Source organism: Carettochelys insculpta, chromosome 2 (assembly GCF_033958435.1).
Source record: "Carettochelys insculpta isolate YL-2023 chromosome 2, ASM3395843v1, whole genome shotgun sequence".
NCBI lineage: Eukaryota > Metazoa > Chordata > Testudines > Carettochelyidae > Carettochelys > Carettochelys insculpta.
In genome coordinates this window covers 82,282,989-82,298,382 of record NC_134138.1, presented here as the reverse complement: position 1 = coordinate 82,298,382, position 15,394 = coordinate 82,282,989, and the positions used below count along the sequence as shown (strand labels likewise).

The following is a 15,394-nucleotide window of genomic DNA, read 5'->3' as shown; positions in this document are numbered from 1 at the left end:
CCGTTAGCACATTAAGCACCAGGTCCAAGTTCCATGAAGGTGGAAGCGGTTTCCGAGAGGCGTATAGGTTTACCAACCCTTTGAGGAACCTGGTAACCATGGGATGGGCGAACACCGTGTGCCCTTCCTCTTTGTGTCTGAATGCTGAAATGGCGGCAAGGTGGACCTTTAACGAGGATAGTGAGAGTCCTCCTCTCTTGAGGTCCAGTAAATACTCTAATATTACAGGTATAGGCACCGAAAGGGGGGCTAGCCGTTTGGTAGAACACCATGCCGTGAAGCGAGTCCATTTCTGCTTGTAGGTCTTCCTGGTGGAAGTCCTCCTGCTACTTTCTAGGACTTGCTGCACTTCCTCCATACATGTGCTCTCTAGGGAGCTGAGCCATGGATTAACCACGCTTGTAGTCGCAGGCCCTGGGGGTGCTGATGCACTATGCACCCCTGGGCTTGCGTGAGCAGATCCAGCACCACCTGAAGGGGCATCGGTGGACGGTCCGACATGCGAAGGAGTAGGGGGAACCATTGCTGTCGATCCCACGTTGGGACTATCAGGATCATTTGGGCTCCTTCCCTCCTGGCTTTCTGCAAGACTTTGTGGATCAGCACTGTGGGAGGAAAAGTGTAAAGCAGGGGGCCCCTCCACGAGATCGCGAACGCGTCCCCCAGGGACCCCCGTCCCAGTCCTGCCCTGGAGCAGAATCGTGGGCACTTCTTGTTGTGTTGAGTGGCAAACAGGTCTATCTGGGGAAAACCCCATGCATGGAAAATCGGTCGTAGCAGATCGGGACGGATCTGCCACTCGTGCGTGAGTGCAAAACGCCTGCTCAGCTGGTCTGCCTTCACGTTGTGAGCACCTGGTAAGTACGAGGCTTTCAAGGTTATATTGTTGGCGATGCACCAGTTCCAAAACCGGACTGCTTCCGCACATAAGGCACGGGACCGAGCTCCTCCTTGCCGATTTATATAAAACATGGTGGAGGTATTGTCTGTACTGATCCCGACAACTTTGCCTTGTATATGGTCTTGAAAGTGTCTGCAGGCGTTGAACACTGCTCTGAGCTCCAGTATATTTATGTGCAGTGACTGCTCCGTGGAGGACCACAGCCCTTGAGTCACCTCTTCGCCCATGTGTGCTCCCCACCCTATGAGGGAGGCATCTGTAGTAAGAAAAACCGATATTTGTGGTTGGTGGAAGGGTACCCCTGTTAGCAAGTTCTTGGGGTTTACCCACCATTGCAGGGATTTGCGCACCTCTGCTGTGGGCGACACCACCCTGTGAACGGTGTGTGCTGCTGGTTTGTATACGCTCGCCAGCCAGTGCTGCATGCTGCGCATGTGTAACCTGGCGTTCTGTACTACGAACGTCGCCGCTGCCATGTGGCCCAGCAGCTGTAAGCACGTCAGGACCGGCACCGTAGGGCTGAAGGTGATGACCTGCACGAGGGAGCTGATGGCCCGAAAGCAAGTCTCTGGTATATACACTCTCGCTGTAATAGAATTTATGCGTGCCCCTATGAACTCTATGTCCTGTGTGGGGTCTATCTTTGATTTTGCCAGATTGATAACCAGGCCGAGCGAAGAGAACGTGCCTGCTGTGACGCGTATCATGCGTAGTACCTCCTCCTTCGAGGCCCCTTTCAGTAGGCAGTCGTCCAGATACGGGAATATAAATACCCGCTGTCTGTGCAGGTAGGCTGACACCACTGCCAAGGTCTTGGTGAAGAATCTGGGGGCCGAGGAAAGGCCAAACGGTAGGACCTTGTATTGAAAATGTTCTTTGCCTACCATGAACCGGAGGAATCGCCGGTGAGCCGGATGGATAGTTATGTGAAAATACTCGTCTTGTAAATCGAGGGCTGCGAACCAATCTCCATCGTCCAGTGCCGTAAGGATGGAGGCGATTGTGATCACCCGAAAGCGTTGCTTGCGCAGGTACCGGTTGAGGCCTCGAAGATCTAAGATGGGCCTCCAGCCTCCTGTTTTTTTCTCCATGAGGAAGTACCTCGAGTAGAACCCTTTTCCTTGCAGTTGCTCCGGCACTCTTTCCACTGCCCCTATGAGCATGAGATGGTCTACCTCCTGCTTGAGCCTCGCTACGTGGGAGGCTTCCTGGAGGTGGGGCCTGGGTGGAGGTCGTGGCGGTGGGAGCGAATGGAAGGGGATGGCGTACCCCGTGGCTATGATCTCCAGCACCCATTTGTCTGTGGTGATCCTTTGCCACTGGTCGTAGAATGGTCGGAGGCGATGGTGGAATAGCCGCTTCGGATGACCTTGTGCGATGGTAGTGATGGCGCAGCCCTGGATCTGTGTGTCAAACTTGTGGCCTTTGGCCCTGCCCCGAGGACGCACGGCTCTGTTGGGAACGTCGCCTGGGAGTTCTGTACTGCTGGTGCTGTTGATGTCGCCCTTGCTCGTAACCCCTGTGGTCCTGGGGACGCTGTTGCTGGTACTGGTACCGTCTTTGTTGAGGGTAGTACTTTTTCTTTCTGTATGGAGGGATGTAAATCCCCAGGGTCCTACGTGCGGCTCTCGAATCTTTACTGGAATGAAGGACCGAGTCTGTTGATTCAGCAAACAGCTTCTGCGAGTCGAAGGGAAGATCGACTATCTTTGCCTGCAGATCCCTCGGTATACCCGAAGTCTGGAGCCAGGACTCCCTTCGCATCACCACTGCCGTAGCTGTGGAACGTGCTGCTGTGTCCACAACATCCAGGGCGATCTGAACTCCCGTCCTCGAGGCCGCGTAGCCTTCTTGCACAATGGCCTTGAGCACCGGTTTCTTGTCCTCTGGAAGCGAGTCCATGAGGGAGGTTAACCTAGTGTAGTTGTCGAAATTATGGTTCGCTAAATGCGCTGCGTAATTTGCCATTCGCAACAGTAGAATGGAGGAGGAGTAGACCTTTCTGCCGAACAGCTCTAGCTTCTTAGCATCTTTGTCTGTTCCCCCTGTCTTGAATTGAGATGTCTTTGATCTTTGTTGCGATGACTCCACCACCAAGGAATTTGGCTGTGGGTGGCTGAACAGGAACTCCATGCCCTTTGCCGGCACAAAGTATTTCTTATCTGCTCTCTTGTGGACAGGCGGAATAGTCGCAGGGGTCTGCCATATCATAGTGGCGGACTCCAAGATTGCTTCATCAAGCGGTATTGCTATTTTGGAGGAGGCCGGAGGTCTCAGATTTTTGAGGAGCTTATGGTGTTTCTCTTGCACCTCTGCTGTCTGGATGCCTTGCGTGAAGGCCACCCTCTTAAACAGCTCTTGAAACTGTTTGAGATCGTCCGGAGGATGGACGTCCCCTGGGGCCGTAGCCTCGTCCGGGGAGGAGAGCGAGGAACCACTAGGGTACGCCTCTCTGGACCCTTCCGGTTCCTGTTGGTGATGGTACATCCGCTCGCTGGAAGCTTGCAAGGGAAAATCTCGGGGTTCCATAACCAGTTCCCCCTGAGATACTTGAGTCTCTGTCCCCGTTCGCGATTGCCCTCGGGGATACGGGACCATCTGTGGGGATCTTTCCCTGGTAGATTGCCGATGGTGTCTATGCCCCGCGTGATAGGGGCGACCATGGCAGTATAGACACTGTTCTTGGGAAGGTGACCTAGACCACTCCCTTGGTGCATACCCTCTGCGTCTGGGGGAGCGAGATCGTCGAGAGATCTGGGACACTGGAGAGAGCGATTTGTGATAGCATTCCAGCGGCTCAAACCCCAGGAAGGGTGAAGGTGGTCCCAGCCAGGGCGAGGCTGGTTGTAAAAATGGAGATGGGGGCTCCGGGTAGGCTAGGGGGGACTCCTGCCTTCTGGTTGGAGTCTGCAGCATAAGCGGAGGGCTGAGAGAAAGCAACTCTGCAGCCCTGTCTGGAGAGGGGCTGCGGTGCCTCGTTTTGTGTGCAGCCTTCCCCCTCCCTTGAGGAGGTAACTCCGCCCCCTGACGTGTAGGGGATCTCGGCCCCATCCGCGCCATGCTCGGCACGCTCATGGGCGGTGCCGCACAGGCGGTGTCCTCCGGTGTCTGCAGGCTGCGTGCCTGCGCGCTCTGCACCGCCGGTTCCCCGGGGGTCGGTGCCGCTGCTTGCGGTGCCGCCGGTACCGGCGCTTGTTTAGCCGCCGCCCTGCCTGCGGTGCGGGGCGGCTGGCTGATTATCGGAGGCTGAGCCGCTTCCACGTGGCTCTCCGTGCCGCCGCCGATCAGCTGTTGCTGCGGCTGGGGGCTGCGCGCTCCTCCCGTCCCGCTCGCTGTTGCTGCCGGCAGGGATCGGGCTGGGGAGGCTTTCCTCCGTTTTTGCGCTGATGGGGTGAGGGAGGCGGCTTTCCTTTTATGGGCCCCGGAGGGTCCCTCCTGCTGCGGCCGCTCCGGCACGTCTGGCTGGAGGGCCTTGTCGAATAGCAGCATTTAAACCCGCATCTCCCTGTCCTTCCTTGCTCTGGCTGTTAATTTTGCACAGAAAGAGCATTTCTGCATGACATGGGACTCCCCCAGGCACCTTATGCAGAGACTGTGCCCATCAGATGCTGGCATTGCCTCTCGGCAGGACTCACATTTCTTAAATCCTGAAGAGGACATTGTTGGTGAGTCTTTCAGTTGTTAATGGGTACTTAGCACCTTCTCTGTGCTGTTTTTCCCCCTCTCCGATGGCCTGCCACGGCAGGAGGGCTAATGGCCCTAGGCTCCTGGCCTCCGGTGTTCCGCTTGTTACTAGGACTGGACTGAATGCCATCCCGCTTGTTGTTTCTTTTTTTTTTTTTTTTTTTTGAAAATAACAACTGGCTAACTTAACAGTAGCCTAAGAACTTGAAAACTTTAAAGAAAAAACAGTTAAAACCATTGAATACGCTAACTTGGTCGTAGCCTAGTCGGATTCCGTCTGCAGCCGACGGCGGTTAAGAGGAACTGGCGGGGACCGGATTGCGCATGTGGCCAGGAGCGCGCAAGGGAGCGGCGCGCACCGGCGCATGCGCGGTCCGGCAGAAACTGCTTGGAAGATCTGATCTGCAGCGCCGGGCAAGCCCGACACCTATTGTGGAGCACTCACGGGGACACTCGAAGAAGAATAGTGGTTTGTTGGTCCGTAGAGCCCTTGATTAGACAATTGTTGAGACAGGGGAAGATGACGACATTTTGTCTTCTGAGAAATGCCATGACTACGGCTAGAGTTTTTGAAAATTCTTGATACTGTACTTATTACGGTCTTGGCCCACAATAAATCTGAGAAATCTCCTGTGGGATGGATGGATAGTTATGTGCAGGTATGATGATTGTCAAGATCACCATTCTGAATTTTGTGATGTGAATGAATTTGCTGAATTCCCTGAGATGGAGGATTGGTCTCTATCCCCTTGTTTTGTTTTTGTTTGGTTGGTTCGTTGGTTTTTTGCTTTTTTTTTTGGCTGTGAGAAAATAATTAGAGTAGAACCCCTTCACTTGGTGTTCTTTGGGGACAGGTTCTACTGCCCCTAAGGTGAGAAACTTTTGTACCTGTGCCTGTAATACGGGCTCATGAGAGGGGTCCCTGAAAAGAGAAGAGGGTTGGTTATGGGGTATGGATGTGAAGGGGATTGTATAACCCAATCTGATAATTTCTAAAACCATTCATCTGTGGTAATTTGGGACCATTGTTGGTAAAATGGTCTCAGGCAGTAATGGAAGGTGGCATTTGAGTGCATTGGAACTGTGAGGTGGTCACTCAGACTCCCAACCAAAACTTTATATTTGTTGTTTGTGAGAGGTGGATTGATTTGTGGAGGAGTGGTTTTGCTTTGTCCTCCTCCTGTTAAAACATTGCTTGGGCCTGTTATCATATGGCCTCTACTGCTCCCTGTAGTAGCTGTAATTATAGTTCCTAGGCCTTTGGTAGGGAGTATATTTACATTTCTTATTGGGTGGGGTATACATCCCCAGAATGTGAAGTGTCATGTGAGAATCCCTCAGTAGGATCTTGTCTGTATTACCAGCAAATAGCGTTTTCTGTCAGAGGGGAGATCCTCCACCCTTGCTTGCAGTTCTCTTGGGATGCCTGATGAGTGCAGCCGCAAGGTCCTATGCATTACGACAGTGGCGCTAGCTGCCATGTCTGCAACAGCCAGAGCTGACTGGAAAGCTGTTTTCGCTACTGATAAACTTTCCTTTATAATGGATTGGAGGAGAGGTTTTTTGTTGTCAGGGCAGTCCTGTAGCAGGTGTTGTAATTTGGCATAAGTGGCGTGACCATAATTGGCCAGAAGAGCTGTATAATTTGATATAGAGAACTGGAGTGGCAGAAAAATGCACTTTGTGGCCAAAGGTGTCTAGCCATTTGTGTTCATCACTGGGCATAGATTTAAACTGTGGGTTCTTAGCTTTGTGATTCACAAAATCCACCCCCCCCACCACCAGTGAGTCTGGCTGTGGGCGAGCAAAGAGAAATTCCATGTCTTTTTCAAGGACAAAATATTTTCTGCCCTCTCTGCAGTTTGTGGTTGGAACAGAGGCTGGGTTTTGCCACAGAGCATCTGAAGGTTCAAGGATAGCTTTGTTGATGGGGTAAAGCTATCTTTGAGGATGCTGTTGTGGGTTGCAACAATTTACAATTTATTATTTTAAATAATCTTTATTATTTGTCTTGAACCTCTTGTAATGTGATACCTTGTGATTTGGCTACCTGTTTAAATAATTCCTGAAATTGTTTCAGGTCATCTGATGGTAGAGAAGGTGAAATCTGGAATACTGCTTTGTCCTCCCTGGATCTCGGTCCAGGTGAGGAGCTCTCCGAATCTGAGTGAGGTAAGTTATCATGTTCATTAAAACCCACTCGAGACATTACTGAAGGAGGGGGAGCGGGCAGAGAATGTGGATGAGCATCTGGAATGTGCTGTTGTTAAGATGCTAGAGGCTCTGTATCTTGAATAGTAGCCATGAGAAGGATGTAGTCGGTGTCCCTGCCATGCATCCCAGGGGCTCCACTGAGGCGGAAATTGACTTGGGGGGATACATTCACAGTTGGTTGGGCCAAATGGGATGATGCTGAAGGGAATGGTCCCTGTATGAATGCCAGAAAGCCAGTGATGGAGAAGGAGATGACCTGATGAGAACCTTCTCCTATGCCTGCTACCATATTCAGATTTTGGGGATAGTAGTATAGGTGAGTGGGGGGAATCCTGTGGCATATTAGTGTGTCCCTGCACGCCATTCTTGTGTCAGGCCGAGAAGAATTTAATTGGTACCACATTTTGTGCATTGCCGTTTTGTGCTGCAGTGCCGGTTGTTTGGGCACAGAGGGAGAGCTCGCAGGAGTGATTGGTGGAGGCATATGCGACTTCCTGGAAGCTGCTGCCTCAGTGATACCAGTCAGTGTCACAAGTTTAGCTTCAGTCTCAGTTCTCCTGGCTGATGCTGACTTGTGTTTCTCCATGGTGCCAGAGACTGATGGCACCAGCAATAAAAGGCTCTGGGCAGTGCTGATAAGGAGCATGCCAGGGAAGCCTTTGAAGCTTGACAGCCTTTGCGGGGTGATGAATCTGCTCTATCAGAGGGTTTTTGCACTGCTCGTGCCTCCTCTGGTTTGTTCCTTGATGGTGGAAGAGCCTTTTCCCAGAGTATTGTTTTAAGCTGCATTTCACGGTCTTTTCTGGCCCAGCTGTCAGATCCAGGCAATGAAGGCACTTATGTGCTGCATGAGACTCCCCCAAGGCATTTGACACATGAGGCATGGCCATCAGAGGTAGGCACTGAGTCTCTGCATGAATCGCATCTTTTAAAGCTGGGCAAACCCACTATGCTGAAAAGAAAAAAGCCACTGCCACTGCAGCTGCCACTTTTTTTTTCTAAGCATAGCAAGCATTGAAATAAGATAAACTGAGTTAAAGTATGAGGCAAAAGCTTAAGACTAATAATAGATTTCTGTTTTTCCTCTCAGGAAGAAGAGTGCTGCTCTGAGCTCCATCTTCAGCCAGGTACCGTTGAAAAGGAATGAACAGGGCTTGCACTGCATGCACACTCCACAGAACAACAGGAGCATGAGACACTGATTTCGCAGGCATGGCGCAAAGGGCACTGCTCTGCAAAATCTCTGATCCCCGGTGCAGACATTCACCAAGACCCAAGTGGAGCACCCACAGGGACACCACTGGATGCAGAAAGAAAAATATTTTCACATGCCAAATAGACGTCTCAGAATTCCAGGACAGTTATAAGCAGACAAATTTGACGAGAGAGATAACTTACCCTAAGTCTGAAATTGATCTAGATGAACTCTTCCCATTTATAAGTGAAAACATCTGTCACCAGCTTCTTGGTTGACAGAAATACAGGGAAGACTACTCTACTGCACACCTGAAGGGGGTCTTCTGGTGGAACAGTGGCTACTATCTACTGAGAAGGTACAGGATGAACCTCTCTAATCTGGCACCCTCAATACATGACTGGTGCCAGACAAGTGAATTTGCCAGACTATTGGAAGTTATATTGTCTAACAGCATTACCAACACTTCCACTGTTAACTGGGAACTTATATGACATTTAGAGGTAAATTACAGCTAAATAACAGCACGGAAGACTGAGAGCCAGGAATGGGGGCTGGAAACAAACCTTATGGGACCACAGGAAATATGGCCACACACATGATACAGTTACCCAGCTAACTAAACTCAGGACAGATTACAGAGTTTGCTGGATGAGAGATTTCCTGGTTAGAGAGATTTAACCTGTTCAGTGATTTCAACCATACTGGTATGGAGCACAGACCTGTATTAGGCTGTGTCTATACTACCCAAAACTTCGAAATGGCCATGCAAATGGCCATTTCGCCGGTTACTAATGAAGTGCTGAAATACATATTCAGTGCCTCATTAGAATGCCGGCAGCCGCAGAACTTCGAAATTGACACGGCTCACCGCCATGCGGCTTGTCCAGATGGGGTTCCTTTTCGAAAGGACCCCACCAAATTTGAAATCCTCTTATTCCTATCTGCTGTTAGGAATAAGGGGATTTCAAAGTTGCCAGGATCCTTTTGAAAAGGAGCCCCGTCTGGATGAGCCACACAGTGGCGAGCCGCATCAATTTTGAAGTGCCACAGCTGCTGGCATTCTAATGAGGTGCTGAACATGCATGGCCATTTTGAAGTTTTGGGCTAGTGTAGACATAGCCTTGGTGAACTGCATCATATGCAGGTGTATGAAGCCATGGGTGCATCTACATTTGCACTCCTCTTTCAAAAGAGGCATGAAAATGAGGTGAATTGAAAATGCAAATGAGGTATAAATTTGCATATTTGACACTTCATTTGCATATTCTAATTTTGACAGAGCTTCTTTCGAAAGAAGAAAGCCAGTGTAGATGCTGCTCTTTCGAAAGAAAACCCCATCTTCAAAAGAATCCTTCTTCCCATTAAATAAAGGGAATTTTCAGTAGAAAGAACAGCACAGCTGTTAAATTAGATCCAAAAACTGTTGTATATCTAGTTTTGTTTACTCTAAATAGTCTGGCTCTAAACCTTTTCTTTCTACTGAGTATTTAAAAGACCAAATTTTATCATTTCATTTTTTTGTATATAGAACTATTTTGACAATTCTATTGATGAAGATTTTTGTGGAGCTCTTAATTCAGTCTTTCCTATAGTGATATTTTATTTTGTAATCAAACAAGCATGTTTAAAGTGCAGCTCTACTTAAAAGTAATTTTATAAATACCAGAGTTTTAAGTTCAGTGTGATGAAAGACACAAACTGAGATCTACAGGTCTCGCCATCTGAGGTTACATCTACACTTATGGTAGAAGATAGATCGATGGCTCCATTTTGCACACCCTTGCAAGCCACGAGGAATAAGAAAGCTTGAAGGGAGGAGTGCTCCCGTCGACCTTCTGTTATAAAGACAGGCACGGAAGTTGATGGCTGTAAAGTCAATTTTTGGTATGTAATTGCATACTGTCAACCTTCAGGTAAGTGTAGCCGTAGCCTTAGTATCCACTGAGAAGGACCTGAGATTTACTACGAGTTGTCTCCTAACCAAATCAGCCACATTGTGGTCTGAGAAAAGGATGGGCCTTAAACTCAGAAACCACTCCTCAAGTGGCTCAGCAGATGAAGATATCCATAGCTTAAAAGTGGCCTGTTTTTAAACTTTGTCTGCTACACATTTCCTGTACTGGTTATGAAAGTGGATCACAAGGCCTCTGGAGACAGCAACCACCTTTCTCTCTCCAGTCTTCGTTATGTCTCTCTCTTTAATCTACATGACGAAATCAATGAACAACTGGGATTTATCCAGGCAAATTTTATAACCTTTTAAAATTTGCTGGATATAAAATGTAGGCCAGGTTTGATAATTGCATTTGTTTATACTGGGCGAGAAGAACAACATCCATTGTAAATTTTCAATGTGTTTTATATGGTTTTTCATTTCTGCTTACTTAATTTTTTTCTCCTTTGGTGAGTTTCTGAAGTGGTTATTTTTTGTGGCCAACTGTTGAGCTGTAAAAAGCTCATCTAAAATAAAATTTAAAAAGCAGTTACTTTTTATTAAATGCTGTTGGGTCAACAGTGTTTTTTTCAGTTATTGCTCCTTGTAAGGGACAGTGCACAGCCACACAGGCTTTCAGAGGGACTTTAGCCATGTGTTTCCAGGACCCATGGACCTTGCTCTCTGGCACTCTCTCTCTACTTTCTTTTTTCTTTTCTTTGTGCATGAGGACTGCTGAGAAAAGTACTAATGTATTATCAAAGTGAGGGCCTCTTGGAATTTTGGAAACAACGCTGAAGCTAAGCCTACATCAACATCTTAAGGCTGCTTCTTCAGATCCAGGAAAGACCTGGGCACTGATCTGAAGGAGTTCTCGCACCGGCTTGTTCCAACGAAGACTTCTATGTCAAAAAAGCATCTGTCTTTGACATAGCAGTTAGGATTAGTTTTGCATTAAATTTTTTCAACACCTGGAAATCCATATTATGGACAAAGGAACAGCATCAACAGAATTTTTAGAAACCAGTGCTGGACTTGGGACCAATGAACTGTCAGCACAGCTAAGCTCATATCTCATAACTGAGGTTTTTCATGGTAAAGAAACCCCAAGTACTGTTACAGACTTAGGATCTACTGTCAGGGAACCCAACCCTGTACAGATTTCAGTGCACGTTTATTTCTGATTTGTCTGGTTTTGAAATAAAAAGCCACCTGTCTTTCACAAGCATAGACAATAGATCCAAAAGTAGATTAAAAACGCAAGACTAATAGGGCCTTCTTGTCAAGGAAGTTTTGGCATTTCCATTGCATATCATTCTAGATCCAAAAGTTGAAGACTCTCTACCTTAAGCAGTGACACGGAATATTTTCCCCAGGAAGAATACATAGTGACTGTGTCAATTTGCTTCAGTGAACATGGAAAAGCACAACACATCATTTAAATCTGTACCTGTTATCCATATTCTTGAAAGCTGCATTTGCCACAGCAGGCCTTTCAAATCAGATAGTAAAACAAAGAATGCAATGGTACAGAGTTCCCAAAATATTTTAAATGAAAGTATAAAAAGTAGAAAGCAAGAACAAAGGAGAATTTTAAGGTGAAACAGAAATCACACCAAGTACAGAGAAAGATACACTCACAGTACCTCTCAGCTCCCAATGTTTACTGATTCAACACAGCAGTAAGGCAGCTCCACTGAGCACGCATTTTGTCTAAAAGGTCAGCAGTGCCAGGTGAGAATATGAAGCAGTCAAATGAAGTACTGTAAGATTCTAAATTATAATTCTTCATAAACAAAGCTATATTACTGCAGTACAGTGAACAAATTCCATTATATCAAACGTTTTCAATTGACTCAAAATAAATACAGGAAGTCCCCAGGTTGCAAATGGGTTGTGTTCCAAATTTTGTTTGCAAGTCAGTTGTTTGGAACTTGGAATGAATTTTCCCAGAGAAACAATGTTATAAATGTGAGTTAGGTTCCCAAGATAACCCACAAAAGCCTATTTCATCCATAATGTAACTGAAATACTGTATATTTGCAATGAAAAAAGTACAAAGATTTTTTCTTAATTTTTGGTTTTTAGCTTTGAATGCTGTTGCTTGAGGAAAGGCAGGTTTCATTAGAGGATGAGAAGGTAGATGGAGATTCTGAAGGGGATTCTAGACATCCCATGGCTGCTGTCACCCCCACAGGCTCCACATTGGCTCCTGTCCCAGCCTCCAGGAGCCAGCAAGCAGCATAAGCATCAGCTGGAGGACTCCAGAGGAGGAGGGGCAGATGTTTGGCTAGTGTCTGGAGAGAAGTATCAGTTTCCCCTTCAAACAACTGCTTCTCTCCAGCCACTGGCTGAGCAATCCCTCTCTTGTCCTCCAGAGTCTTTCAGCCAGCACTTGCACCACTTGCTGCCACATGTACCTCTTGCCTGATCCACTGAGGCCAGAGCCACCCTTACCCATATGCAGAACACACACAGCTGAATAGAGCATCTGAAAGTTTGGGGCACCATTGGGTGTTAATGTCTCCCCACCTTTTCCTATCCTTGTTGTATTGTTCTGCCTCCTCTCAAGAAGATTTAGTTAACTTAAAAGTAAAAAAGCCTGCCAGATCTTTTAGCAGAACAATGAACCCATGAAAGAACTATTCAAGTGGCAACGAAACCATTTAACAGGCATTTGCCAACCCCCAATGTGTACTGCCAGTTTCTGAATTTAAAAATATTTTCTTAGTGTGTTACTGAAGATAATAAAATCACATCATTAGAACATCATCTCTCTCTCTTTCTCTCATACATACACATGTGGGGCTACTCTTAGGCATACAGACACCAGTTGAATAGAACTACATAGGGCCCGATAAATCCTAAGAACACCCCTCCCTGAGGCTGCAGGTGATCTTTTGATTGCACATGCAGATGTTCGTAAACAGGATGTCTGTAACTTGGGGAGTGCCTGTACTTTCATTTCTCTTTTGCAGAAAAACTTTAATTTTAAAATATACAAAATATCCAAAATTTGATTTCCTTCTCAGTTTAAAATACATTTTAATTTGCTTTTTTATATATAGTCAAAACTCACTTTGTTGTTCCAAGACTTAGCATCTTTCTGCACCTCTTCTTTTTGCTTTACTAACTCCTCTAGATGTCTTTCTTCCTCTATAATCTTTTCCTCTGTTTCTTTTATCTTCATACACAATTCAGTCCAAAGAAATTCTGAATGTTTTAAATCATTCCTAACAGAAATACAGGAATAATATCATTAATTTATTTGGAAGTGTTCCAAAATAGTTCTTCTCCATAAAGGAGACTGTGAAGCACATTTGAATCCGTGAAGATGTATTTTAGTTCCCTCTGTTGCTTAAGTCACTCAAATCATCTGCTGGAAGCAAGGACTGGACAAGAGGGGACCGATAACTGGAAATTGTCCTGTTCTATTCATGCCTTCTGGTACTGGAAACTGTCAGAGAAATGGATATTGAGCAAGAAGGGCCACTAATTTAACACCATTTCACTGCTACCGTTCACATTCCAGTCAGGCTTCAAAGCTATTCATTTGACTTTAAGAGTTTAACCACACAACTTCTATTTGAGCTTCTAACCAGGGGTGGGCAATGCTTTTTGTGGGGGTTGAGAGGACAGAGGGCAGCACTTCACAAACTTTGGTAAATCATTAGGGGCCTTGTGTGGAAGAGGTGGGGCTGTGGGTTAGTGTGAAAGAGACTGTGAGAGAGACAAACTTTGTGGTACAGATTGTGTGTGTGTGTGCGTGTGTGTGTGTGCGCGCGCGCGCGCGGCACAAAGACTTGGACAGTGTGTATGGCACAGATTAGCTGTATGTGCTAGCTGTTGCTAGGTATATTCCTGAGAGATGCCATAAACTGTCTCTTTAAAGTATGAAAAGGTGTCCTGCTCTGTTGTCTCCCTACTCCCCCTGACACTGCAGAGATGGGGTATACAGGTAGAAGAGTGAGTGTGAGAGTGAGAGACAGAGACAGAGTGCAAGGAAGCAAGCTGGCTGCTGCAGGAATCTTAGAAACAGTGCACCTCCTCTTAAGGCAGGCACTCACTTCAGTCACTCACTATACTTCAGACTGGAGAAGCTCCACTGTGTGTTCCCCTCTCCCTGACCATCTCCAGAGTTGGAACCTCTTCCATTTTTGAATGGATGTCTGATTCATTATTTTCCTTCCTTGTAACAGTACTTGCTTCACCTACTCAGAACTTTGGGACCTGTGATGAGCTGCACTTTGAACATTTACAGACACAAGTGATAACCCTAGGCTGCATCTTAAGAAAGGCAATAATAAATAGAGCGGACAGACCACCATCTAAAAGGGATATTGTGATACAGCAGGGCCAGAGAGCAGCAGAAGAGTGGTAGATGGGAGGTATATAAGCTGTAATATTGTTAAGACCTTGTTCCCTGGGGTCTAGGGAAAGATTACTGAAGGAAACTTGTGGCACCTGGAGCTAATTAAGGCATCACCCAACACCTAATTAAAAACACCTGTTTCAGGCTGATGGAAGTGGGGGAAGAGAGCCGATTAGAGTTTGGAGAAGTACTGCTATCAGAGGACCAAAATAACATGGGAAGGAAAGACTATGCAGGAAGATCACAGGGACTTCCTCAGCAGAGAGGACTAAGAAAAACCCTACTGAAAGGGAGAGGATAAGCAGACTATGAAGCTGAGAGGGTTTGGAACCAGACCTGCATCTCTTCTCTGTTCCCCTGTTTCCCACTGGCGCACTAGCAAAGCCCTGAACATCCATGAATGGGGTAAGGAGTGACACCCTGACCCATCACATCAAGAAAAAGCATAGGACCCACCACAGTAGTGTCAGCCATTTACCACAATATGGAAGCTACCGCTGTCTTTGCCATGACAGAACTATAACAGAAGCTCTGGCCTTTTTCCACCTTTAACTTGAATCTCACCTTGAATATTAATGGAATCAGTGGAAATGCATATGAAACATGTCTGTTCCATCTGATAAGAAAATCTCCAAGAGAATGGTGACACACAGGCCTGTTCTGGACCAGAACTGAGAGCATTTTTTGCTTTTTATTGCGACAAATACCTCTGTCTTTGGATTTCCATAGCACGATAATATGCTTTAAAATATGGCAGCGTCTATTTTCCATTCATGATCTTGAGAAAACGCTCTACTGAATATATCTACTGTAGTGTTCTGCATGCCCAGAACTGAGATGCTGACATGCTGATTTGATGATGAATGCATCAAGTTCCATAGTTTTACCATCTTAGTGGAGAGGAAAGGTGATCCTGCTCCTACCCAGTGGTTTATGCACATATATGCAACTTTATCTGCCATAATCTTTATACATTCATATTTGATAAAGTATGGGCAGGCTTTTCTGACTGCTTGGAACTCTAGTAAATTGATATGCAATACAGATTCAAGAAAGGACTATTTGCTCTGAACAAAATTGGTGCCTGAGTGG

At 46.7% G+C, this 15,394-nt stretch overlaps 1 protein-coding gene across 1 annotated transcript in view; it reads right to left on the bottom strand.

Moving 5' to 3' along the window:
- CCDC178 (coiled-coil domain containing 178) overlaps positions 1-15,394 on the bottom strand; it is a 316,601-nt gene that overhangs the window by 265,340 nt on the left and 35,867 nt on the right. Inside the window, exon 5 of the mRNA XM_074985449.1 lies at positions 13,010-13,163. Within this exon, the coding sequence (XP_074841550.1) occupies positions 13,010-13,163 (154 nt within the window). The remainder of the gene's footprint in view (positions 1-13,009; positions 13,164-15,394) is intronic.